Source organism: Gracilinanus agilis, chromosome 6 (genome assembly GCF_016433145.1).
Source record: "Gracilinanus agilis isolate LMUSP501 chromosome 6, AgileGrace, whole genome shotgun sequence".
Classification (NCBI taxonomy): domain Eukaryota; kingdom Metazoa; phylum Chordata; class Mammalia; order Didelphimorphia; family Didelphidae; genus Gracilinanus; species Gracilinanus agilis.
In genome coordinates this window covers 10,594,784-10,620,613 of record NC_058135.1, presented here as the reverse complement: position 1 = coordinate 10,620,613, position 25,830 = coordinate 10,594,784, and the positions used below count along the sequence as shown (strand labels likewise).

General features: G+C 39.8%; 1 protein-coding gene across 1 annotated transcript; it reads right to left on the bottom strand.

Annotated features, from left to right (window-relative positions):
* Positions 1-4,886: 4,886 nt before the first annotated feature.
* MAD2L1 (mitotic arrest deficient 2 like 1) lies at positions 4,887-16,559 on the bottom strand. The gene is made up of 5 exons (XM_044682106.1): positions 16,479-16,559; positions 14,618-14,764; positions 10,712-10,832; positions 8,903-9,006; positions 4,887-5,059 (listed from the first exon to the last, which is right to left on the bottom strand). Exons 1-5 carry the CDS (start codon positions 16,549-16,551, stop codon positions 4,887-4,889), a joined length of 618 nt encoding a protein of 205 aa, XP_044538041.1. The 5' UTR covers positions 16,552-16,559.
* Positions 16,560-25,830: the final 9,271 nt, after the last annotated feature.

Genomic DNA, 25,830 nt, shown 5'->3' with positions numbered 1-25,830 from the left:
GCCTTTAGTTTTCAAAGGTATGAATGCCTTTAGGGATCTGCCCCCTTCATAAAGAGCAAGTCAAAGGATGGGGCCGGTATTAAGGCTCTGCTTCACAGGGAGTTTGGTTTTGTTTTTTAGCCTACTTTAAAGGCTCTGCCTGCAATACTTCTGCAAGATTTCACATCTGCCTATGCCTTTCATTCTTTTAATCCTCGTTCTGTCATCCAACAAATCAGCTGCCTTCCCGGCCATTCATCCCTTGGAAATCTGAGAATTCCCAGACCAGGGGGCAGCTGGGTAGCTCAGTGGATGGAGAGCCGGGCCCAGAGACAGGAGGTCCTGGGTTCAAATCCGGCCTCAGACACTTCCCAGCTGTGTGACCCTGGGCAAGTCACTTAACCCCCATTGCCTAGCCCTGTAACAAATAAAATGAATATAGAAGGATATATATAAAAGATATTAGGGTTTAGAAAATAATAATAAAAAAAAAGAATTCCCAGACCTTCGAAGGTCCATGTGCCCGTGCCTGGGCTGCCCCGCTGCAGGTTGGGAGCGATCCATCACTGAAACCATTTGCTTTCATTCTCCAATGAACTACCCGACTACCCGGCTGTCATATTACACCCATCTTCCATTTAGTCCAAGAAGACAATGTGGGGGCAAACGTTTTCCTCCTGTCTTAGTGTTGGTTCTAAGACAAGAGTGGCAAGGATTAAGAGACTTGCCCACAGTCACACAGCTAGGTAGTATCTGAGGTCTGATTTGAATCCGGGACCTCCGGTGCCAGGCCAGGTACGCTCTCCACTGTGCTACCCAGCTGCCCCAAATGGGGGATGTTGTCCCATATGTGGCTATCATTGGCCGATTTTACAGAATCCCCTTGGTTAGGAAATTGCGGTTTGGCGCCGTATTCTTCGCTGTTCTGAGAGTCACGGCAGCCAATACGTAACTGAAAGGGATCTCGAGGGACTCTAGTCTAACGTCCTCCCTCTGCCTCTCCGTCTCTCCTGCTCTCTCACTCTCTCTCTGGCTGTCTCAGTCTGCTCCCCCCCCCCCAATTCTACAGACGGGAAAATAGCCTGAGCAGGTCCCACAACAACAGTACGAGCCCGGATCTTCCTGGCCAGGCCTCGAGCTGGGTCCTAGAGCAGCGGCTCCCATGACGGACGCGGATGGTAATAACGCCCAATGCGCAGTGGCGCGGCGCCTGAGCGAGCCCAGAGCCCAGGAGAGGAAGCCCAGGGCTCCGGGCGGCTGTCACCTGAAATCTACTCCACGGCTGCCCCCTGGTGGCCAACAGCGGCGACGCAAGGGAGGGCGCCCTGGGATTGCCGGGGCTTTGCCTTCCAGAGAAACTCTGATAAAAGCAACTTGGGGAAAACTTTGCGGACGAGGGAGTGCTAACAAAGAAACATGGCCTAGACGAGAAAGTCACACTGTTCCTTCCCGTCGCCCTCGTGCCTCCGAATATTCCCCGTGTTAGAAAGCCGGGGAGACCACGGGCAAAGTGGAGAAAGCCTGGTTTGAGTCCTGCCTCTGACCGGTGCTGGCTGTGTGACCCTGGCCGAGTCTCTTCCCCTCTCAGGGTTCCAGGCCAGCCTGCAGTATTTCTGCTTTTAGTTTGGGCAATTATCTTCCTGAAGTTCAGTTTGTGTCTGCTCCTCTGCAATTCCCACCCAGGGCTTCCACATCTGCCCTCTTTGTCAAATTCCTTTTCGACCCATGGCCCTTCAAATGTTGGCAAAAATGTCCATTTTTTCTTTAATCAAAGCACTACGTGGCTGCCCCGAGAAGGCTGTGAAGAAAGCGCTTTGTAAACCTTAAAGCTCTATAATTCTTGGCCTCCGTCATGACCAGACTCCTCAGACCTCTTCCCGTCATCCCTCGTCTAAGCCACGATCCCAGCCGTTTCCCATCTGACTGTCCAACCAGCTCAACTCGACACTGTCCTCTCGGGCCATATCACCATTTGTGCCGGGCCAGTCCTCATGCATTCCCCTTCAGTCCTGTACATTTTCCTGAATGAGGGGAGGATGTCAAAGCACCTAGTGTAAATTCCCTCCCGGGTCTTCAAGCTCCCGCTACTGTTGGGTGCTTCTCTATTGCCTATAAACTTGTTCGTGTCACCTCCATCCTCAGAAAAATCAGTCAACCCTTCCATCCTCTCTACCACCCATAAGTCTCCTGCCGTTTTTGGCTACACTCCTCAGGGAAGTTACAACAGGTGCCTCGACGTCCTCCCCTCATCCTCTACTTATCATTGAACAAAAAACGAGGACCTCAAAAGCTACTAATGACCTCTTAATTGCCAGTTCCAGTGGCCTTTTCTCAGTCCTCGCCCTTGTTGACCTCTCTGCAGCCTTTGACATCTTCTAGCTTCCATCTTCTCATCTCTACTAATAGAATGCTTTAGAGAGAGGAGTGGGGGAGAGATGTGGGGAGGAGCCCTGCCTCCAGGTATTGACCCAAGACAAATGGCCCTCATCTCTAGGCTTTCCAGTTCTCTTCCCCCTCTAGCTTTCCCTTAATCACATCAGCTCTCAGCGATTTGATCAACTTTTCTATTTTGAGGATTCTTAGATCTACTCATGCATTCCTAACCCTGGACTTGTAATTAATCACCTTAAGCGGATGCCCTGGAGACCTGTTGAGCTCAGAAGGTCCGACACAACTGATTTTTCCCCAATTGACCTTAAGCTGGTACTTCCTATCAGGCACACACTTACTTTCAAGGGCACCACCATCCTTCCAGTCACTAGGCTTGTAACCTAGTAGTTGGTCATCCTCGATTACTACCTCTCACCCCTTATGTCCAAGCTGATTGCCAGGATCTATTGACTTCATCTTTGCAGCATCTCTCTCAAATATGCTACTACCTCTCCCTACACGGCCCCAACCTGTATCGGCTCACCCTGGACTATCACTATAGCTGCTAGTGGGTTTGCCTGGCACATTCCTCCCCACTCTAGTCCATTCTGTATTCAGCCTCCAAAATGATCTTCCTTCCTACAAGTGCACATCTCACAATGTCACCTCCTTACTCTCCAGGGTCTCCCCATAACTTCCAGCACTATAGAATTCGCTCCAAATCAAGGCCCTCTATAATTTATCCCACCTCCTTCCTTACTTCCTCCCCACATTTTGATACGATGATGCTGGCTTCCTGGTTGTTCCAAGTCTGGAATCCCCTCTTCATCTCTTTGCCTCTTAGCTTCCCCTAAATCACAGCTAAAATTGCCATCTTCCACAGGAAGCCTTTCCCAATCCCTTTTAATTCTAGGTTCTTTCCTCTGCTTTTCCTATTTATCCTGGGTAGCTCAATTGTTTGTAGCATATCCTCTCCCCAGTTAGTCTGAGCTCCTGGAGGGCAAGGGCTGTCTTTTGCCTTTTATTGTATCCCCCAGGGCTTAGCAGAGAGCTCAGATCAAGGTCCCAGTGACTGATTGAATCAAATGCTAAATTGTATTTAAGGAGGAAAGGGGATTAGGCCAGGGAGAGTAAGGGAAGACTCCTTAGAGGAGTGTCGGGAACTCTAGTGAAGTGTAGATAGGTTGTGCACAGGGAGGTGTAGGTAAAAGAAAAGGCATTCCAGAGGATAACAAGAGTGAAAATGAGAATGGCACATCTCTGGGTTGCTGAGAGATAGCTCTGACTAGAAGAAAAGGTAGATTTGAGGGAAGGATGCACTTTAATGCAAAAAACCATTTTACTTCCTAATAACTCATTATTCATAGGATCATAGTTTTAAAAAGTGAAAATGACATTAAACTAGTCTCTTTCATTTTACACACTGGAAACTGAGGCCCAGAGATGATGTTTTCTTGTTCATGGTCACACAAATACCGACAGAGGCAGGATTTGAATCCAGGTTCTCTGTCTACAGAGCTGTTGCATACTGGTTAAAGATAATGAACTGAATTCAACCCTCTCTTCCCACCACCATAATGGCGAAAATGAGGGGCAGAGAACTATATGAAATACAAATAGCAAATAGGAGAAACAACACTGTCTGCCTCCAAACCCTGTGTTCCTTCTACTACTCCAGTCTCTGGATGCATGGTTCTTAAACTTATATTTTAAGGGTATGATATGTAATTATTGATAATAACCGACACAAACAAGCCACAAAATTAACTTTATTTCTCCATTTACAGTCATTTAAGGCTTGATTATAGTAGAACATATAAAAAGACAGACATTTTTAAAAATCGGTTTTGTTCTGAAGTCAAGAGTAGAAAACTCTAGAGCATAATAAGCAGTTATACAAATAATGATAACAATAGTATTTAAAATCCTGGTTTTCAAAGAAGTATATAGGTAAGTGATATTCTGTGACAAAATGAATTAGTCATTGTTACAACTGATGGATTCACACTATCAATATCTTTTTAGCTTCTCCCAGGAGAACAAAATCAAAATTTAAGAACAAAGAATTCTAATGTTTAGGCCTCTTTTGATACATTCATCAACCTCTTACTAAAAACTTTACTCAAGCTATGAATAAAACATCTGATTTTAAGTAAGTGTCAACTTTAGACCAAAGATGGAAAAGAATGCCTACTTCTTTCAGAGGCTGACCACTAATTATGCTTTAGCACCTGCCACTGAATATATTCTTCCATTTACTGAGGAATGCTGCACCACCTCTCTGCACTAACCTATTTTAGCCAAAAACACAATAAAATTAAAGGCTAGCACTTAAAATCCTCTCTAAGCCATGCTCTCAGCCCTACGGTAGGTCAAGTATGTACAGCCAGTGGAATAATTATGCCTGGTACAGCTGACTATTAGTTTTCCCATTTAATGTTTAACCAATGAAATAAAACACACCAATTCTAGTGAAATTATCTTAAGGGAAATCAGATCTGAGAATCACACATACATTATTTTCCTACCCATGCCCCTCATTCATTGACAGGAATTTTGTAGGCCACCATGCTATTTACTTTGTGGATGGTAGTGGTAAAGGACCTTAGGCGGACCTCTTCAGAGTTGGCAATAAACTGTGGTCCAGACTCTTCCCATTTATCAGGGACTACTAGTTCTTTGTCCGTATAAATGAGTAGATCAAATGAACCTGAATGAGAGAAAATAATGGAGTAGGTGAGAAGTTATTTTCAATGGGCATTCTACTTTCATTTTTTGATATTTAAGGAAGCATTAGCTTTGCTAATTTAATCAGCTAGCTTAAGACCGAGCATTGTACCTTCTCTTTTGACATTGCTGTTAAGATATGGTTTACACCAGCATATTCCTTTACTGAATACGTTCATATGAGAAACCAAACTCAAATTCTTTTATCACCAACATTCATAGAGCAGGCAAAGTTTGCAAACAGGAAAATACTTCGGTAAAAGTAATTTAAAAAATAATAGGATTCTAATCAACTTTTTAGTGAAGTGGGGGTTTCATTCTAGTTTGTTGACACACAGCTCAAGAAGAGAGGGATCTCAAACCTAATACGAGTAATATTAAAGTGAACTAGACTTTGGAGAGGTTCTGTGAGAAGCAGAAAACACAAACCTAGCTAAGAGTTAGAAGATTTATCAGCTGATGTTTCAGTCACATTTGACTCTTCATGACCTTATTTGGGGTTTTCTAGGAAAAGTGGTATGCCATTTCCTTCTCCATCTCATTTGAGAGGTGAGGAAATCTGAGGTTGGGTTAAGTGACTCGTCTATGGTCACACAGCCAGTAAGTGTTTGAGGGTAGACTTCAGAATTTGGGAAGAAAAGTCTTCCTGATTCATCAGTACAAACTAGGGACTTATTAGTACAAATAGATTAAAATAGAAAGCACAAGTTGCTGTTTTAATCATAAAGAAGATTATGGGAATTTTGTAAAAAGAGACATTTTGCATGTTATAGTAAAACTGAAAATAGATTTATAAATAGGTGGGTCAGTAGAGAACATATAAGATGAAAAATTTTCAAAACAGAAAACACAGCTCTAGTCAATAGCCTGATATACAATTTAAGTTAAGACCATGACATTTGAAACTATCAGAGACTTTATAAATACCTAATCTAATCCTCTTACTTTAAGAAACCAAAGTCTAGGGAGCTTGAGTTACTTGAAAAAAGATCTCATAAAGGTAGAATCTGAACCCAGACCTAAGTAGTTCTGGTTTCAAATCTTAAAATTTGTTATACTTTATCTTTATAACAAAAATCTCTGACAGGAGTCTAATTACTCAAATATACAAGGAGTTAAACCAATTGTATAAAAGAAATCAAGCCATTCCCCAATTGATAAATGGGCAAGAGGCATGAATAGGCAATTTTCAGATAAAGAAATCAAAAGTATCAATAAGCACATGAGAAAGTGTTCTAAATCTCTAATAATTAGAGAAATGCAAATCAAAACAACTCTGAGGCATCACCTCACACTTAGCAGATTGGCTAAAATGAAAGAAGGGGAGAGTAATGAATGCTGGAGGGGATGTGGCAAAACTGGGACATTAATGCATTGCTGGTGGAGTTGTGAACTGATCCAGCCATTCTGGCTGGCAATTTGGAATCATGCTCAAAGGGCTATAAAAGAATGCCTGCCCTTTGATCCAGCCATACCATTGTTGGGTTTGTACCCCAAAGAGATCATAGATAAACAGACTTGTACAAAAATATTTATAACCGTGCTTTTTGTGGTGGCAAAAAACTGGAAAATGAGGTTATGTCCTTCAATTGGGGAATGGCTAAACAAACTGTGGTATATGCTGGTGATGGAATACTATTGTGCTCAAAGGAATAATAAACTGGAGGAATTCCATGTGAACTGTAAAGATCTCCAGGAATTGATGCAGAGTGAAAGGAGCAGAGCCAGAACATTGTACACAGAGACCAATACACTGTGGTAAAATCAAATGTAATGGACTTCTGTACTAGCAGCAATGCAATGACCCAGGACAATTCTGAGGGATTTATGGTAAAGAACGCTACCCACAATCAGAGGAAGAACTGCAGGAGTGGAAACAGAAGAAAACTAACTGCTTGAACATGGGTTGAGGTGGACATGATTGAGGATGTAGACTCAAAATGACCACACCAATGCAACTATCAACAATTTGGAAATAGGTCTTGATCAATGCCACATGTCAAAACCAGTGGAAATGCGCATCAGCCATGGGCAGGGGAAGCTCGGGGGATGAAGGGGAAAGAGCATGAATTATTTAACCATGTTAACTTTTCTAAAAAATAAATATTAATAAATGTTTTGTAAAAAATTTGTTATAATTTAGTGTATCTTATAATTTGTTTCTGTTTGGTTCCTTTGGTCCCATTCTTTCAGCCAAGATCTGCGACAAAACCATTGTAGTTTGATAAAAGTATTAACTAAAACACTTTCAGTGATGTGGGGGTGGGGGGTGGGAATGACTTGTATTTTTAATGGAACTTGGTACCTGCTTAATTAACAAGTATGTGGAAAAATGTGAGAAAATTGAAGGAACTGAAGGGACAGCAAGTGGTTAATTGTAGGAATTGAGTGAATGAACTACACTGACTCTGTCTTGTGACTTAATTTTGGAGCTAGTTTAGTTCCTTTTTCTATTCAATTAGGGGCCTAGTCCAAATTCTGGTTTGTGATAAAAGTTTATTTAGTTACAGGAATTGGGAGAAAATTCTATTGCTTTGTTTGAACTTAACCTTGCATGGCTGGGAAACCAGACCAGCTATTGTTTAGAGACCCTTAACCAAGGACCTAGAAATTGTTGACCAGAAATGCGGTTAGATCCCAAGATTGATGTAAGGAGTTTTCACATAATTGTACATCTCAAGCAATTCATAACTTATCTGAAAATTGGCCCCATAGTGATCATTCGCTTCTAGTTTCATGTTCCTTTGAATATTTATCAATATTTAGAGAGGGGTAAGGCTACCTCTTTTCCTGAATTCAGAGAATTGAACCTGTCCACTCTCCCCTTCCCAATTTGAAAAGTCCCTAATCCTTTGTCCAGTTAAAAATTAGTTTTTCTAATGTAGTGTTTCCTTTTAATTAATTGGTCTTATTTGATTAATTGCAGACTTCTTTTGTATTTGGGGTCTAGCCTTAAGTAGAAGAAGAGCTTGGATCTGATTTGTTAGGTGATTGCCACGCATTACTTAATAGATCTATATGCTCAGAAGAGAGAACCTTTGTTTCCTCAGTTATTTTATCTTTTTGGTCATTACATAAGGTCTTTTTTTTGTTTGTTTGTTTGAGAATTGGGAGGTCTTGGGTTCTGTTCTGGACCTAACTAGCTCTAAGACCTCTCATAAGTGGGAATCCATCTGCCAAGCTAATGTCTTCATTACATGATCACAAAGCTGTAAAATTCCTTCAATCACATTTAAGTTGAACAAAAGATTCCAAAGGGCAGGAACCAGTCTCAGAATTATTCAAATGTTGTGGAGATCTCTTTATCATTTCTGATAATCCGATAAGGGCAGTTTAGTTGATAAAGAAATAAGGACAGGACAAGGGAGTTGTCTTTTACCTCATGCTTCCAGCTCTGGCTCCAGGAACATGGAGTTTATTATATATATTTCAAGACTCATTTCACACAAAAGAACCCCCTCGAAACTTTGCAGATGCGCAAAAGTTACAAATTATGTCACATCAAAACACAAAACATTGGCTTCAGAATAGAACAAGGCCAAAGCTGAATTTTGACTAGGTTCTTATCAGAAAGCCAAGCTGGGGAGTATCTTGGCCTTGGCTATAACAGGCAGCAGCATTCCTTGCTGTGTTAACTGTGTTAACCCTTTAAATTCAGGTTTGATAGGAACTTAAAGCTTTTCAATAAGGCTACAATACTTTTCAACAAGAAATCACAAGGATCACAAAAGCGGTCAAAAGAGGAGTCTCAGATTTTTATCTATTCTCTTATTGGCTTCCCACATATGGTCAAAGATAAATAACAAGGTTTATACCAAATACTTACAAGCTGCTTCTAACAATGGCAGAAATGTCACAGTAGCTGTAATCTGTCGGATCACAGACCGGATTTCATCTTGGATAGATTTTGCAGATTTCTCTCTTGGTGCACTATAAAAGGAAACAAAATATATTAGTTCATGAAGTTGAATGAACAAAAAGTAGGAAAGGCTTTCTAAGATCATTATAAAATCAAGCTAACAAAATATAAACTCATTAAAAAAAAAAAAAAAAACAAACAAACCATGAGATCACAGCCCCCGACTACTTCAAATTGTAAAGTCAAGAGATTTTTAACCTGCCAAATCTGCATAATTTCTTAAAAGTTAAACATTATAATTCTAGTTCCTTTATGTGAATATTTTGAATACGATAAAGGACTATAACAGACTAAATTACTGCGTTGGGTTACAAGAATGAAAAATAAAGGTACTAATGATTTGATTTTGATTTTATTAAAAGCAACTTAAAGTCAAGTCATTACCTCCTGAGCCCTGTAAGGACGCAGTAGTTAGTCCTCATGACCATCTCCCAAATACAGTCTCTTTATTCCTTTCTATTTTTCAGACTTGGCCACACACCTCTATCCCTAGGATTTTGTTAAGAGTTGGTTTCTGCTTTTAGGTTTGTACTTGTGATATCAAGCTAGAAAACTCTAGTAAGCTTCTACTTCTACTCTGAGAGTGAATAATGTGAAGTAGAGAGTAATGCTAGATCCAGGGTCACAGAGACCTAAATTTCTAGGCCCTGTATCCACTATCCTGACTCATTTTCATTTTCAAGACATTCTATTTTATAAGGCAGTGAGGTTGTGCAGTGGATAGAGCACTGAGCTTGGAATCAGGAAACAGCCAACTTCCTGAGTTCAAATCCAGCCTCAGATACATCCTAGTAGTGTAGTGTGTAGTGTGACTCTGGGCAAGCCACCTTGCCTCAGTTTTCTTATTAGTAGAAAGAAATGGCAAACCACTTGGTTTCTTTGCTAAGAAAAGCCCAATGTGGTCACAATGGGCACTACTGAAACAACAATATATTTGAATTCTATTTCCTCAAAATGCTGAGGAATAAAACAGTAACTGTTAATATTCAGAAATTTAGTTTCTAGAAAGTACAATTGAAAGTGAAAAGTCATTGATCATTTGTCATTTAATTGAAAGACTAGCACAGTGGGATAGCTAGGTGACTCAGTGGATTAAGAGTTAAGTCTAGAGATGGTAGGGAGGTCCTGGGTTCAAATCTAGCTTCTCTCAGACACTTCCTAGCTATGTGACCCTGAGCAAGTCACTTAACCCCCACTGCCTAACCCTTACCATTCTTCTACCTTGGAACCAATATATATAGTATTAATTCTAAGACAAAAGATTAAGAGTTTAAAAAAAAAGGGCTAGCAAAAAGCAGTCTGAAAGGATTAGGGGCATATGTCTCAAATCCCTGCTACTTGAGGAGGCTGAGGCTGGTGGTTTGCTTGAGATGTGGAGTTCTGAGCTGCAGAAAGGCCCGTTAGATTCTGGCCCTAAGTATGGCATCAATGTGGAGAGCCCTTAAGGGCTGGGAGCTAACAGGCAAACTAAGGAGTAGCAAACAGGTGCAAGGAAACCTTCTGTACTGATCACTAATAGCATCAGACCTATGAGAGAACCAGCACCTCTAGCTGGGCAAAATAGAGAGACTGAATCTCAAAGAGAAAAGTTTAGCACAAAGCCAATGACTTTGTTGCCAGCATAGGTTTTCCATTGGAGACTTAGTACTGATAATTGGGAAAAAGTGAAATTTAAAAAAACCAACAACACACAAAACAATCCAAATGAGTACTTACCTGTCTTCTTTTGCTGTCTTGTCACATTCAATATCAAACTGCCATCGTTCAAGGACTTCGCCACTTTCAATATCTGAAATCACTACCACCAGCTTTTGAACCGAACACTTGTATAACCAGTCTGTAACATGATCAAATGTCTATTTTTATCTACTGCCAACAAAGTGACATCAATATTTGGAGGCAATCAAATTATAACCAATTTTATCATTCAAAAAGGTGGGAAAGCATGGATCAAGAAAGAAATATTTTGAGATAAATGGAAGAATAATTGACCATAGGTAGGGAAGGCAAAGGTTAATAATAAAAATGAGCACAATCAATGACAAAGGAAAATTCCTACCACGGGGGAATAGTCTCTCAATTACCAGCAGGAATTGTTATTTCTAAGAGTGAGGTCCTACTGAAACAAAGGGGTGGGACCAAGAGCTACAAGCTAATAGCAGGAACTGAAGTGGGAACCAAAAATAAGGTACCTCCAAAATGGTAATTTCTTTTCTTCTTTTTAAAAACCTTTACCTTCTGAATTAAGACCAAGCAAGAGATAGAGAAAATGTAAAATGAATGACTGATTATATATCAAATTAAAAAGTTTTCGTACAAACAAAACCAATGCAACCAAAATTAGAAGGAAAGCAACAAACTCGGAAAACATTTTTATAACAAAACTCTCTGACAAAGGTTTAATTTCCCAAGTATTTTTTTTTTTTACAAAAAATCAAGCCATTCCCCAATCCTCAAATGGTCAAGGGACATAGGAAGAAATCAAAACTATCAATAAGCATATGAAAAGGTGTTCTAAATCCCTCATGATTAGAGAAATGCAAATGAAAACAACTCTGAAGTACCACTTTACAACTTAGCAGACTGGCCAATACAGCAGGAAAGGAAAGTGATAAATATTGGAGGGGATGTGGCAAAATTGGGACACTAAGACATTGCTGGTGGAATTGTGAATTGATCCAGCCATTCTGGAGGACAATTTGGAACTACGCTCAAAGGGCTTTAAATGAATGCCTGCCCTTTGATCCAGCCACTCCAGTTTGTACCCCAAAGAGATAATAAGGAAAAAGACACGCACAAAAATATTTATAGCTGTGCTGTGGTAGCAAAAAAATTGGAAAACAAGGGGATGCCCTTCCATTGGGGAATGGCCGAACAAATTGTGGTATCTGTTGGTGATGGAATACTACTATTGTGCTCAAAGGAATAATAAACTGGAGGAATTCCATGTGAACTGGAACAACCTCCAGGAATTGATGCAGAGCGAAAGGAGCAGAGCCCGGAGCATTTGTACACAGAGACTGATACACTGTGGCACAATCGAATGTAATGGACTTCTCTATTAGCAGCAATACAATGACCCAGGACAACTCTGAGGAACTTAGGAGAAAGAACACTATCCACATTCAGAGAAAGAACTGTGGGAGCAGAAACGAAGAAGAAAAACATGATTGATCACATAGCTTGATAGGAATATGATTAGGGTTCTAATGTTAAAAAATCACTCTACTGAAAATATGAATAACATAGAAATAAGTTTTGAACAATGATACATGTATAATCTAGGGGAACTGCTTGTCAGCTCTGGGATGGGGAGGGAAGGGGGGAATCATCAATCACGTAACTATGGATAAATATTCTAAAAAAAGACAAAAACCTTTACCTTCTGTCTTATTGAGTGCCTTCTTCTGTTGATTACAAACAACTTAGCCTGAATATGTCTTGTTTGTTCACTGTGGTTGGATATTGTCTCCCTATTCTGCCTTTCTTTGTACCCCTAGGGCTTAGCAGAGTACCTGGCACAGTGGTGGGGGTTTAATCAGTGCTGGTTAACTCCACCTTTCCTACTACTTCTTTTTCAAATAAGGAGCAGAAAATGCATTCTTCTGACTTATTGAGGAGCTACAGTGGAGAAATTCCTATCTTGGAAACACTAAAAGGCAAGCTTAAAGAAAGGCCCTGCACCTAAGTTACTTCCACCTTTCTGGCCACCTATTCTACAGTCTCTTCACCAAAAGACAACCCTCTCCTGGAGATGAAGTCCTGGAGGAATGAATACTCTGGGGTCCTGCCTGCTCTCCTGAAGAGATGACCTTTCCCCAAATACCACCCACACCCCAGTTCTGGAAGAAACATCAAATTACCTCTGTCACTGTTCCCGAGAGGGGTGTGTCCTTCCATCAACCCAACCATGCCACCCTACATCAATCTGGGGGCTTGGAGAATTTCTATTTTTAATTTCCTTTAATTCCCTCTCCTGAAGTGATCCATATTACAAAATCCTAAACCGAGGAAATAAAAATATATCCTAATAGTGTTCTTAATGGTGGCATTTACATAGCACTTCAAGATCTGCAAAGCATTTTACAAGTTAATTAATTTGATCTTTGTGAAAGAGTGGCTGTTTTTTAAAATCTTCATTTTATAGATAAGGAAACTTGGGCCCAAAGAAATCAAGTGACATGCCTAGGGTCACTGTTGGAGGCAATCTTGAAACAGGTCTCTTAAGACTCCCTCAGGTTCTTGATATGATATTGTAAAAGGTAATTCTTTATTCCTGTTTTAATTTAATAGGGGTAGTGGTCCTTTTGCCATAGAGATGTGTAGGGATAAACCAGCCCACAGAGACAGAAAAGTGAGGTAAAAAAACGATAGAAAAGGGGCCAGAGTCAGTTGCTGGCAGTTGGAAGGCAGTTGGGAGTTGGTTGGTTAGGAGTGGCTGAGGAGAGATCTTGACAGGCTTGATCAGGGTGGATCTTAGGAAAAGACTAGACCGGGTTTGATCTTGGATTGGGCTAGATTGGACTGGAACTTTGTGGGGTGGTTGTTATTGATCAGTTGGACTTTTCTCTATAAGCAGTTATAGGTAGATATAGGCAATTATAGATAGTAATAGTTTTAGGAGTCAGGCAATCTCTTTCCTAGATTTCCTATATTAAATTTGTTAAAAGCTGTTCTCTTATTTTTGTCAAAACTCCTTACAGTACTAAACACTGTTACACTGTTGTGAACTTTAAACATCTTTTGTCTAATTTTCTTACTGTCAAAGGCACTACCACTTTCCCAACCTAGGAGTTATCCTGGACTTCTCACTTTCCTCTCATATCCAAGCTGTTGCCAAAATCTGCCTTGATTTGTCCTGAGCATTATTCTCTCAGATGACTCCTTTCTCTCCTCTAACCTCACATCTAGATAACGGCAATAGCCTGCTGGTGGTTTCTATCTGCCTCAAGTCACTTTTCACTCTAGTCCATCCTATTTATCCGCTACTCAAAGAGATCTTCTTAAAGCAGAGCTCTGACCATGTCACGCCACTACCCTTGCTCAATAAACTCCAGTGACTCCCTATTACTTCCAGGATCAAAAAGAAAATTCTGTTTCTGTCCTTCCCTCCCCCTCCCATGTACCCTACTAACCAGTGACACTGATCTCCTTGATATTCCTTCAAGACCATCCTCTCGAGTGTCTCCAGGAATTCAGTGGCCATCTACCATGCACTGAATTCTTTCTCTACTCCCTGTCTTCCTTTGGGTCCCAGCTAAAATTCCACTTTCTTCAGAAAGCCTTTCCCAATCCTCCTTAATTCAAGTAACTTCTTCTAATACTTATTTACAATTTATCCTATATAAATTGCTTATATACAGTTTTTGGTCTTCTCTTACACACTGTGAGGCCTTTGAGAACAGGGATTGTCTTATCTTTCTTTGGATTCTCAGTGCTTAGGATAGTACAGTTCCTGGCACACAGAAAAGACTTAATATCTTTACTGATTGATGTGACATTGAAATGGTATGACAAAAACAGCAGCACTTGAAATTTGGTCTAAAAACAGAGCTTCTTCTATATTTATTTGGTTTGGCAAATTCTGGAAATAGGCAAAGCCACTTATTTCAGTTCAAATACCTTTTAGCTGGTCCACCACATTATTCAAGTATTTAATGAGATCAGGATCTGTTGTTACAAGCAAAGTAAGTCCGTATTTCTGTACTCGAGTAAAAGTTTCAGATGGGTATATACCACGCTGATATAAGATACTGTTGACACCAAATGCTGAAAGCAAAAAAAGAATAGGAATGTGTGGTTTTTTTTTTTAATATGTCACAAAATGCTTCAACTTAAGTCTATTTTTAGCAGGAAAGAAATTAACTCCCCCACTAGAAATTTTATTGTAGAAGTATTGTATTAGTTTTATACAAAAAAAATTATATACTCACCCCTCCTACTTTGATTTTTCCCTGTAGAAAATATTTAAGTTTTTGTGGCCAGTAAACATTTACAGTAGAACCTGATGTATGGCCACAAAAATGTTACTTTTCTCATGGTTATGTCTTAATGCAATGCTGAAATAGCCAATATATGAAAACAGAAACAGCAAGTACTTATCATCATTTATCACTAAAGACAAAGATATTATTAATTGTGGAGTGACTGACCGTTTCGAAACCTTTCGAAATTTAGCTAGTTTTTTTTTTTAATTTTAATTTTTTTTAAAAACCCTGACCTTCCATCTTGGAGTCAATACTGTGTATTGGTTCCAAGGCAGAAGAGTGGTAAGGGTAGGCAATGGGGGTCAAATGACTTGCCCAGGGTCACGTAGCTAGGAAGGGTCTGAAGCCAAATTTGAACCTAGGACCTCTCATTTCTAAGCCAGGCTTTCAATCCACTGAGCTACCCTGTTGCCCCCTAGATTAGTTTTTAAAGTTCATCACTATGCTGGTACTAAAGAAGTTTTCCAAACTGATAGAAAAAGTGCCAAGTTTTGCACACTGCTGATATGCTATGAGAAAACCAGTCACTGATAACAAGATGAGGTTTCTGATTAGGACTTTAGTGGAGGTATGAAAGGACCTGAAAGTGTATGCTCATTAACATGGATGAAATCAAAGGTCCACCATGTTTTCACTTCAGTAACAGTACAAGTCAGTAAGAGCTTATTATTATTACTCCTAGTCCTCCTTTCCTCACCTCTATGCCCCAAATATAACCTAAATAAAATGATCTGGTCAGTCAACATGTGTTGATAGAAAGCCTGTTCACCCAACACTGTACTCTACTTTCAATGAAAAGTAAACACTGAAATGAATCAAGTTTCACAATGAGATCAATATTCTATCACCAAAACCAAAGCTGTCCAAGGGACAAAACTGTAGACAACCCAGTGGATCAGACAATGAGTCTTGCCTTATTACTCGGGTGACTTGCCTGGACCTCAATTTCTTCCAATTCTGAGACTGGGTGAGCCATTATCATAGGCCCCTGCCCACCTTACTCATTCTCTGGACTGCCCTCTCTCTTCAGCTAGCCAGCCAACCTGGCACCTTCCCCCCATCCCTCGTCTTCTCGGCCCCTCTTTATTCATTTCTCCTCTAGAAGATCTGGCTTGTTTGTGCCTTTGCGTCCCTTACTATGCCACTGGCACGTAGCAGTAATCTGTAACAATATGCACGCACACACATGAGCAATATATAAATATGTAGTGGTGCTGTAGATTTAGAGATGGCCAAATGCCCTCTAGCTCCCTTCCCCAAGGGCAGGAGGGGCTGGATCCGGGGGCTCTGGGGCTCTAACTGCCCTTCTGACAGTGTTTAATAGAGGAGGACCTCAGGTTCCTGGTGTGTAACAGGAGCGAGGCAAGAAGGGTTCGGGTCCTTAGCTTCCGGCCGCAAGTAAAGCCGGCGCTGCTTGACCCCTAGCCCAGCCCCTGTAGATGGGAAAACTGAGGCAGGGCACACTCTTGTGTGTGTGTGTGGGGAGTGGTACTCACAGAAGAACTCCGCGACGATATCAGCGCTGCCGCGCAGGGTGATGCCCTGGTCCCGGGTGAGCTGCAGCTCCATCGTTGCGATCAGTCACGTCGAGCCCCAGGGGCGCGAGTCAGCCCCACAACAGCCAGGCCACAGCTTTCAAATGCAACCGCGCCGGGAGCGTCACCACGAACGCGTGGGGCGGGGCAGATGCAGCGCACGCGCAGTCCCGTCGTCCGTCAGCGCGCAGCTCTGCGCAAGCGCAATTGGGCCCTGTGCGCTCTACTTCCTCCCCCTCACCGCCACCATTGCGCAGGCGCAATTCATCACCTTCAACCCCTCCCATCGCTTCCCGCCGTTCTTTGAAACTTCTGGCGTCCTGTTGTGGGCGGAAGATGCCTTTATCTCTCTGCGCAGGCGTGGCCTGCCTCACGATCTCTCCTTGCCCACTCCATCTCCTGCGTAGGATGCCAGAAAGGCTCAGTTTTGGGCTGCTGGAGGGGAATTCATAGAAACAAGGTGTTAACTTTGAAAAAACACAGAACTATTAAACAGTCATAAAAGCCACTCATAAAAGCCACTCTTTAATGAAGGAAAAGGGGGACAGGGCTGATTGGGTCTCCACTTGGAGCCGAGCACCACGCGCCTCATGCAGAGTTGAGGACTGAACTCTGCTTGCTCTGGTCCCTGAACCCCTGGGAGTGGCACTGCTAGATGACTAGATGGCGATTCCTAGGAACAGAAGAAATTGGGGAACTTATGTACTATTTGGGAAGATCCAGGGGCTGGGAAAGATGATTGACATTACCATACTGACCAGCCAGAGGCTAGAGTGTAAGGGAAGGGGCCGCTTACAATAAATACTAAAGGATGGTCCCCGCCCTGGTGTGTCTTCCTGGGACTGGGTCTTCCATACAATGGGGAAGACTACCTAAGACAAAAGGGTATTTAGCATTTACCCTGGGGTCCATCATTCAGTCTGCAACTGCTAGTCTGGGATTCCCTTCAGGGTGGATTCTCCTGGGAACCGGGAACAAGCACAAGCTTTGGGGGTCTCTAGCCTACTAGCCATTCCTAAAACTTGGAGTTCATCAGATCTCACTAGGCCACAAGTTTGGGTTCGCTAGATTCCACGTCAACAAAGGGACCCTGACGTCCCAGGTTCAGTGAGGACACTGAGGCCAGGAGACTGCGATCATGAAAAGCAAGGTAGCCTTCACTGAATGAAAACCAGTTTGAGCTGCTTTTTTTTTTTTTTAACCCTCATCTTCTGTCTTGAAGTCAATACTGTGTATTGGTTCCAAGCCAGAAGAGTGGTAAGGGTAGGCAACGGGGGTTAAGTGACTTGTCCAGGGTCACACAGCGGGAAGTGTCTGGGGCCAGATTTGAACCCAGGACCTCCTGTCTCTAGGCCTGACTCTCAATCCACCAAGCTACCCAGCTGCCCCCCTTAGGTGCTTTTCTAAGATGCACATAATAGGGGAAGTGGGAAGTTGGGCCTCAGTTTACTGAAGTGAGCCGGGTTTGTACCCCAAAGAGATAATAAGGAAAAAAGACTTGTACAAAAATATTTATAGCTGTGCTCTTTGTGGTGGCAAAAAATTGGAAAATGAGGGGGTGCCCATTGATTGGGAATGGCTGAACACATTGTGTATGTTGGTGATGGAATATTGTGCTGAAAGGAATAATGAACTGGAGGAATTCCATGTGAACTGGAGAGACCTCCAGGAATTGATACAGAGTGAAAGGAGCAGAGCCAGGAGAACATGATACACAGAGATAGATACACTATGGCACAATCTAATGGGATGTAACTGACTTTTCTACTATTAGCATTACAATGACCCAGGACAATCCAGAGGAATTTAGGAGAAAGAACCGTGGAAACAAATGCATTAGAAAAATATGTGGTCAATCACATAGTGCAATAGGGTAGGTTTGGGGTTTTGATGTTAAACGATCACTCTACTGCAAATATGAATAACATGGAAATAGGTTTTGAACAATCATACATGTATAACTCGGTGGAATTGCTTGTTGGTTTTGGGAGGGGGTGGAATCATGAATTGTAACAGTGGAAAAATATTCTAAATAAAAAAAGGAAAAAAATCCCTTCACTGTTATTTGTCTTTTCCCGAAAAATCCTAGATGGGCTCACGAAGAATCAGACATGATACTGCTGTCAGCAGCCAAGATAAGGAAAATAGAAAGTTTTGGGAAAAATTTACAGTTTTCCAACAGAGAATTCATAACTCAAACATCTAGGGAATTGTGCTAGATTTATAAGAATAGGATTCGTTCCCCAAATGATAAATGGTCAAAGGAATGATTAGGCAGTTTTGGGAAGAAGAAAGGCTATAACCATATGAAAAAAATGCTCTAGTTCAGTGATTGGCAAACTTTTTAAAGAGGGGGCCAAAGGAAAGGAAATGCTCATCTGTCAGTCTGTTTCTAAAGCAACTCTTTCAGAGTTTCATTGTATATCTCAGGCGAGGAATAATATCCAGCAGCCAGATAGAACATTTCAGAGGGCTGCATCTGGCCTGAAGGCCATATTTTGCCCATCACTGCTCTAGGTCATTATTTATTATAGAAATGCAAACCAAAACAACTCTGAGATGTCCCACACCTATCAGATTGGCTTAAATGATCAAAGGGCAAAATGACAAATGTTGGAGAGAATGTGGAAAAATGGGGACACTAATACACTGTTGGTGGAATTATGAACTGATCCAGCCATTTTGGAGAGTAATCTGAGATTATTTCCTGAAAATTACAAAACTGAGTATACTCTTTGACCCAGTAATGCTACTATTCGGTTGTTTTTCTAAGGTGATCAGAGAAAAAAGAAAAAGAACCTACATGTTCTAAAATATTTATAGTATATTTATGTTGGCAAAGAACTGGAAATGCAAAGGGAAGTCCAAAAATTGAGGAATGGCTGAATAAGTTATGGTTTATGATTGTGATGTGAGAAATGATGAGCAGGTTGATATGAGAAAAACATGGAAAGACCTACATGAGATTGTGAAGAGCAGGACTAAGAAAACATTGTGTACCATAAGGAACTATCTTATCTACTGTGATACCTATCTGCCCCCAGTCTTTATTTAATTCCTATAAAAGATCTAGCATTGCTTAATGGAAGAAACAACATTTTTCCTAGAGACAATATAATTTTTTGCACATATATCTTCACACAGAAATATGGTGAGGTGATAAAGCCTAAACAGTACTTTAGCTGAGACTTGAAGGAAGGCAGGAGGCAAAGATGAGGAAGAACATCCCAGGTATGGGGGCACAGCCAGAGAAAATGCCCCTTATTCTGGGGATAGAGTGTCTTCTTTGTTTGTGAACTAGCCAGGAAGTCAGTGTCCCTAGATCCCAGAGCACCTGGAAGGGAATAGAGTGGTCAGTTTCTCACACTTTCTGTCCATTCAGAATCTCAGTCACCACTAATACCAAACTCAGATGTGATAGCTACAAACTTCACTTTCCTCTTTAAGATCTGACAAAGGTCTCCCTGGCTCAAATGAGTATCTCTGCCTTGATAACAAAGTCTCTAGGTAACAAAATCTCTAGTGTCTACCATTCCAAAAATCTCTATGGTAGCTATTGGGTGGAATTTCTCAAATCATCCTGGATGAGTTTACCAATCTCACCTAGGATGGAGCAGAAGGCTGAAATGCCCCAGGAGGCCAGCGACCATTAAAAAAAGGCAACTTGCTAGTGATTAGGTAAAATGAAATAACTTTAAAAAAATTCAGATGACAATAAACCTATATTATTATGGTTATATGCTATGTTAAGATTAAAAATGATAAAGACTGATATAATAATAGAAATTAGTATTTTAATTAAAGCCATGGCCATGTTGGTAAAATATATATATGACCACGCTTATCTTTTAAATTTACCGCCAGAGCCCATCCTCTCTCCCGCAGGCCAGCCAGCTCCTCAGGAAGATCAAGGGGGCTTTTTCTAGGCCCTCCTCTCATTTAAACTGTCCTATGTGTGGGGATGTAGACGTCCCTACGCCCAAAGAACTGCAAACCAGAAACCCATTGGAATCACGGGAAATGTAGTCTGATAGTCCCCATGTGTCCACAGAAAATTTGTAACACACTTTTAAATGGCATCTCCCCAATTCCAAATATACAGTTATGAATATAAAAGTGCTTTCAAAATACAAAATTAATGTCCAGAGTCAGAGCTTAGTTGATATTTAGTATAATGAATATAAACACTGAGCCTGGAGTCAGGAAGACCTGAGTTCAAATTCTACCTTAGGCATTTATGAGCTGAGTAACCCTCCTCAGTTTCCTTTAATGTAAAATGGAGATAATAATAATAACACGTCTCTTAGACTTCTTTTGAGGATTGGATGAAAGAGTGGTCATAGTGTTTTGTGAATCCTAAAGTGCTTTATAAATCCTATTATTATTATGATTAATGATATTATTAATTACATTATGCATTACACAATTATTTTGTTATTTATTATAATGAATAATAAGTATGGTAGATGGTATGGTGAATAGAATACTAGCCTTAGAACCAAGAAGACATCTTGATAAGTTCTGATTTGGCCTTAGACACATACCAATGATGTGACCCTGGATAAGTCACTTAATCTTGTTTACCTTACTTTCTTCATTTGTAAAATGAGCTAAAGGAGGAAATGGCAAGCCTCTCCAGCATCTTTGCCAAGAAAACCCCAAATGGGGTCATAAAGAATTGGACCCGACTGAAATGACTCAATAGTAAAATAACAAATAAAACTAATAATCATCATAATATTAGTACTAGCTCAGCCCCCTTGTCATACAGATGTCCAGAGCAGTTAGGTAATTTGTTCTGGCTTACTCTGCAGATGATTATAAAAGTTGGGGCTAGATTCTCCTCCTGATTCCAAGCTTCATGCATAAATCCTTTGCTGTCTGAAAATATTGAATGAATATTTCTTGAAATTTTGGTTTTAAAAAGTTCTAATTTTTAAGTAGGATTTTCCTTCTGTAGGGCAAGTGGGATCCTACTAAAGGGTGAATTTTGCTTTAATAGAAATCTCTCTGAAATTTGTCAATTGACCAGAAGATGGCAATGTTTAACTATCAAACAAGCATCTTTTGAAATCTCATTTTAGAGGGACTTATGAAAAAGAACACTAACCACATTCAGAGGAAGATCTCAGGGAATAGAAACACAGAAGAAAAACAACTGCTTGATCACATGGGTCGATGAGGATATGATTGGAGATATAGACTCTACACGATCAACCTAGTGCAAATATCAATAATATGGAAATAGGTCTTGATCAATGACACATGTAAAACCCAGTAGAATTGCACGTGGGGGAGGGGGTGAGGGAGAAGGGGTGAGGGGGAGGGAGGAAAAGAATATGAATTTTGTAACTGTGGAAAAATGTTCTAAATTAATCAATTGGATAATTGATTATTTTCCAAAATTTTCAAAATAAAATAATAAAATAAAATAAAATCTCATTTTATTCTAGACCAAGGCAAAAATATTATAAGCAGCCAGAAAGAAGCAACTCAAATTTGGAACCACAGTCAGAATTACACAGGACTTAGCAGCTTCTTACATTAAAGGATCAGAAGGCACAATGCTGAGTACATTTTTTCAGGGGAAAAATGGTCATTTAATAAAATAGAAGATTTTCAAGCATTCTTGATGAAAAGAATAGACATAAACAAAAAACTTGATGTTCAAATTCAAGACTCAAGATAAGTATAAAAAGATAAATAAGAAAGAGAAAATTTAAGGGATTCAATAAGGTCGAACTTTATATTCCTATGTGGAAAGTTAATATTTGTGAGTTAAAATTTTCATCATTATTAGAACAGGTAGAGGGAGTATTCACAGAGAGAGGGTGTGAGAGTAAGTCGGTTGGGATGGCATGATATGGAAAAAAAAAAATTAAGGGGTGAAAAAAAGAGGTTTGCACTAAGAGAAAAGGGAAGTTGGAGACAGAACCAGTTAAATTATCTCCCCTAAAGAGAGGCAAAATACTATTACAGTGGAGGGAGGATGAGAATGGTGATAGTAAATGCTTAAACCATTCTTTTATCAGAATTGATTCAGAGAGAGAATAACCACCATAGTCATTTGGGTATAGAATTCTATCTTATAGAGAAGTAGGGGGAAATATTGGGGGGGAGGGAATAGGTGATTAAAAGTAAAACACTTAGAGGGACAGAGTGAAAGGAGAAAGCAGGATCAAGAGTGGAAAGTAAGAGGGAAGGGAATACACAGTTAATTATCATAACTATGAATGAAAATGATACCTCCAGATTTTTAAAGGAGAAATTCAATGAGCTTCAGCCTGAAAGAGTAAAATTATTCTAGTGGGGGACCTCAGTTTTCCCCTATCAGAACTAGATAAATCAAACAAAAAAAAATAAACAAGGAAGAAGTGAATGAAATTTTAAAAAGTTAAATTTAATAGATATCTGGAGAAAATTAAATAGGGATAAAAAGGAATGTAATTTTTTTTCAGTGGACATGGCGCATCCCTCAAAACTGACCAGGTGTTAGCGCGTAAACACTTGACAACCAAAAGCAAAAAACCAGAAATAATAAATGCATCATTTTCAGATTATAATACAATAAAAATTATAATCAGTAAGGATCCATGGAAAGATAAATTAAAATTTAATTGGAAACTAAATAATATAATTCTAAAAAAGGGGTGAGTCAAAGAACAAATTGTAGAAACAAATTTATGAAAGAGAATGACAATGATGAAACCGCATATCACAATTTATGAGATACAGCCAAAGTGATACTTAGGAGAAATTTAATGTTTCTAAATGCTTATATCAATAAAAATAGAAAAATCAGATCAATGAATTGGGACATACAACTAAAAAAACTAGAAAAAGAACAAATTTGAAATACCCAATTAAAGACTAAATTGGAAATGCTAAAAATAAAAAGAAAAAAATTATTAAAACAAAGTAAGAGAACCATTGAACTAATAAATAAGACTGAGTTGGCTTTTTGAAAAAACAAATACAATAAATAGAACATTGGTTAATTTCATTAAAAATGAAAGGAGAGGGGGTAGCTGGGTGGCTCAGTGGATTGAGAGTTAGGCCTAGAGACTGTGAGGTCCTAGGTTCAAATCTGGTTTCAGACATTTACTTCCTACTGTGACCGTGGGCAAGTCATTTAACCTCCATTGCCTAGCCCTTACCATTCTTCTGCCTTGCAACCAATATACAGTATTGATTCTAATACAGAAGGTGAGGGTTTTTAGAAGAAAAAACGAAAGAAGAAAATAAAAATAACAGTATCAAAAATGAAAAGGGCATATTCACCACCAATGAAGAAGCAATTAGGAACTATTTTGTCCAATTATATACCAATAAATCTGGCAATCTATGTGAAATGGATGAATTTCAAATTTTTGAATTTACAAATTTTTGATTTACAAAAAATAAAAATTGTCCAGATTAACAAAAGAGGAAATGGAATACTTAAATAATCTCATCTCAGAAAAAGAAATTTAATAAGCTATCAATGAACTCTCTAAGAAAAAATTCCCCAGGGGGCAGCTGGGTAGCTCAGTGGAGTGAGAGTCAGGCCTAGAGACAGGAGGTCCTAGGTTCAAACCCAGCCTCAGCCACTTCCCAGCTGTGTGACCCTGGGCAAGTCACTTGACCCCCATTGCCCATCCTTACCACTCTTCCACCTATAAGTCAATACACAGAAGTTAAGGGTTTAAAATTAAAAAAAAAAATCCCCAGGTGTGATGATAGAATTATGTCTATTTTAATGAAATCAATCAGCAACCTTTAAATCAATCAATCAAGAACTCAAAGCACCCCTACTTAACACTTAAGTAATTAAGTTCAGAAGTCAAAAACTGCAAAGGGGACTGCCCAGCCCTGGGTAGGACTAAGCAAATTGAAAGACCACAATTGGTTTCTGTGAAGAAAGGAGAGAGACAGGAAATGATTTGGAAAATGGGACATAACATGGACTGAAGAGCATGACCTTCTACCATTCCTTTCCTGATGTTTGCAGTGAGTGACTGAGATTTCTGCCATGGAGAAGACTTTTCCTGGATCCTGCATTGGCTTGCTGGGTGAGTGGCTCAGGCTGCAGAGGAGGCTGTTCTGGTGGACTTCTGGCTGAAGGTGTCACAAGGAAATGGAGACTTGAGGAAACTTCCTGCTGGGGTGCTGAACTGGACTTCACTTTGCTGGAGAAGCTCTTAGGACTGGTAGGCTTGTTAAAAATCTGTCTCTTTATCTACATTTCCTACTTTCACTCTTTCCTAAATAAATTCTTATCCCAACACCACCTCTTTGTAAACAAAAGCTATTAAAAGTCATTTTGACTTAAGCTATAATATTTTAAAATCAGTGACTATTATTTTATAACTCTCTTATTGAGTCAAAAAACCGAATTTTAAATTTTACCCAGGGCCAATTGGATTTATAAGTGAATTCTATCAAACATTTAAAGAACACAATATCAGCATTATATAAACTATATGTCAAAACAGACAAAAGAGTCCTACCAAATTCTTTTTATGACACAAATATGGTGTTGACACCTAAACCAGAAAGAGCAAAAACAGAGAAAGAAAATTATAGGTCAATTTCCTTAATGAATAAAGATGTAAACATTTAAAAATAAATACAGTAGGGGGCAGCTGGGTAGCTCAGTGGATTGAGAGTCAGGCCTAGAGACCGGAGGTCCTAGGTTCAAATCTGGCCTCAGACACTTCCCAGCTGTGTGACCCTGGACAAGTCACTTGACCCCCATTGCCCACCCTTACCACTCTTCTACCTAGGAACCAATACACAGAAGTTAAGGGTTAAAATAAACGAACAAACAAACAAATAAATAAAAATAAAACAAATACAGCAATATATTTCAAGGGTCATTCACTATGACCAGGTGGGATTTATACCCAGGAATGCAAGGCTGGTTTAATATTAGGAAAACTATCAGCATAATTGACCATATTAATAACTAAATGAATAGAAATCACATGATTATCTCAAAAGAATCAGAAAAAATTCTTTGACAAAATACAGCACCCATTCCTATTGAAAACAGTAGAAAGCATATGAATAAAAGGGTCATTCCTTAAAATGATAAGTAATATCTATTTAAAACCACAAGCAAGTATCATTTGCAATGGGGATGAGGTAGAAGTCTTCCCAATAAGAGCAGATGTGAAGTTCATTATAGAAATGCTAACATTAGCAATAAGAGAGGGGAAAAAAAGAAATTGGAGGAATAAAAGTAAGTATTGAGGAAACTATTACTTTTTTTTTTTAATCCTTATCTTCCATCTTAGAATCAATACTGCATATTGGTTTCAAGACAGAAGAG

Coding starts and splice junctions, on each gene's coding strand:
- MAD2L1 (XM_044682106.1), bottom strand. CDS start 16,551: ATGGAGCTGCAGCTCACCCGGGACCAGGGCATCACCCTGCGCGGCAGC. Junction 14,765..16,478: donor TATCGTCGCGGAGTTCTTCT/GTGAGTACCACT, acceptor TTTTGCTTTCAG/CATTTGGTGTCAACAGTATC. Junction 5,060..8,902: donor GCCATTGTTAGAAGCAGCTT/GTAAGTATTTGG, acceptor TCTCTCATTCAG/GTTCATTTGATCTACTCATT.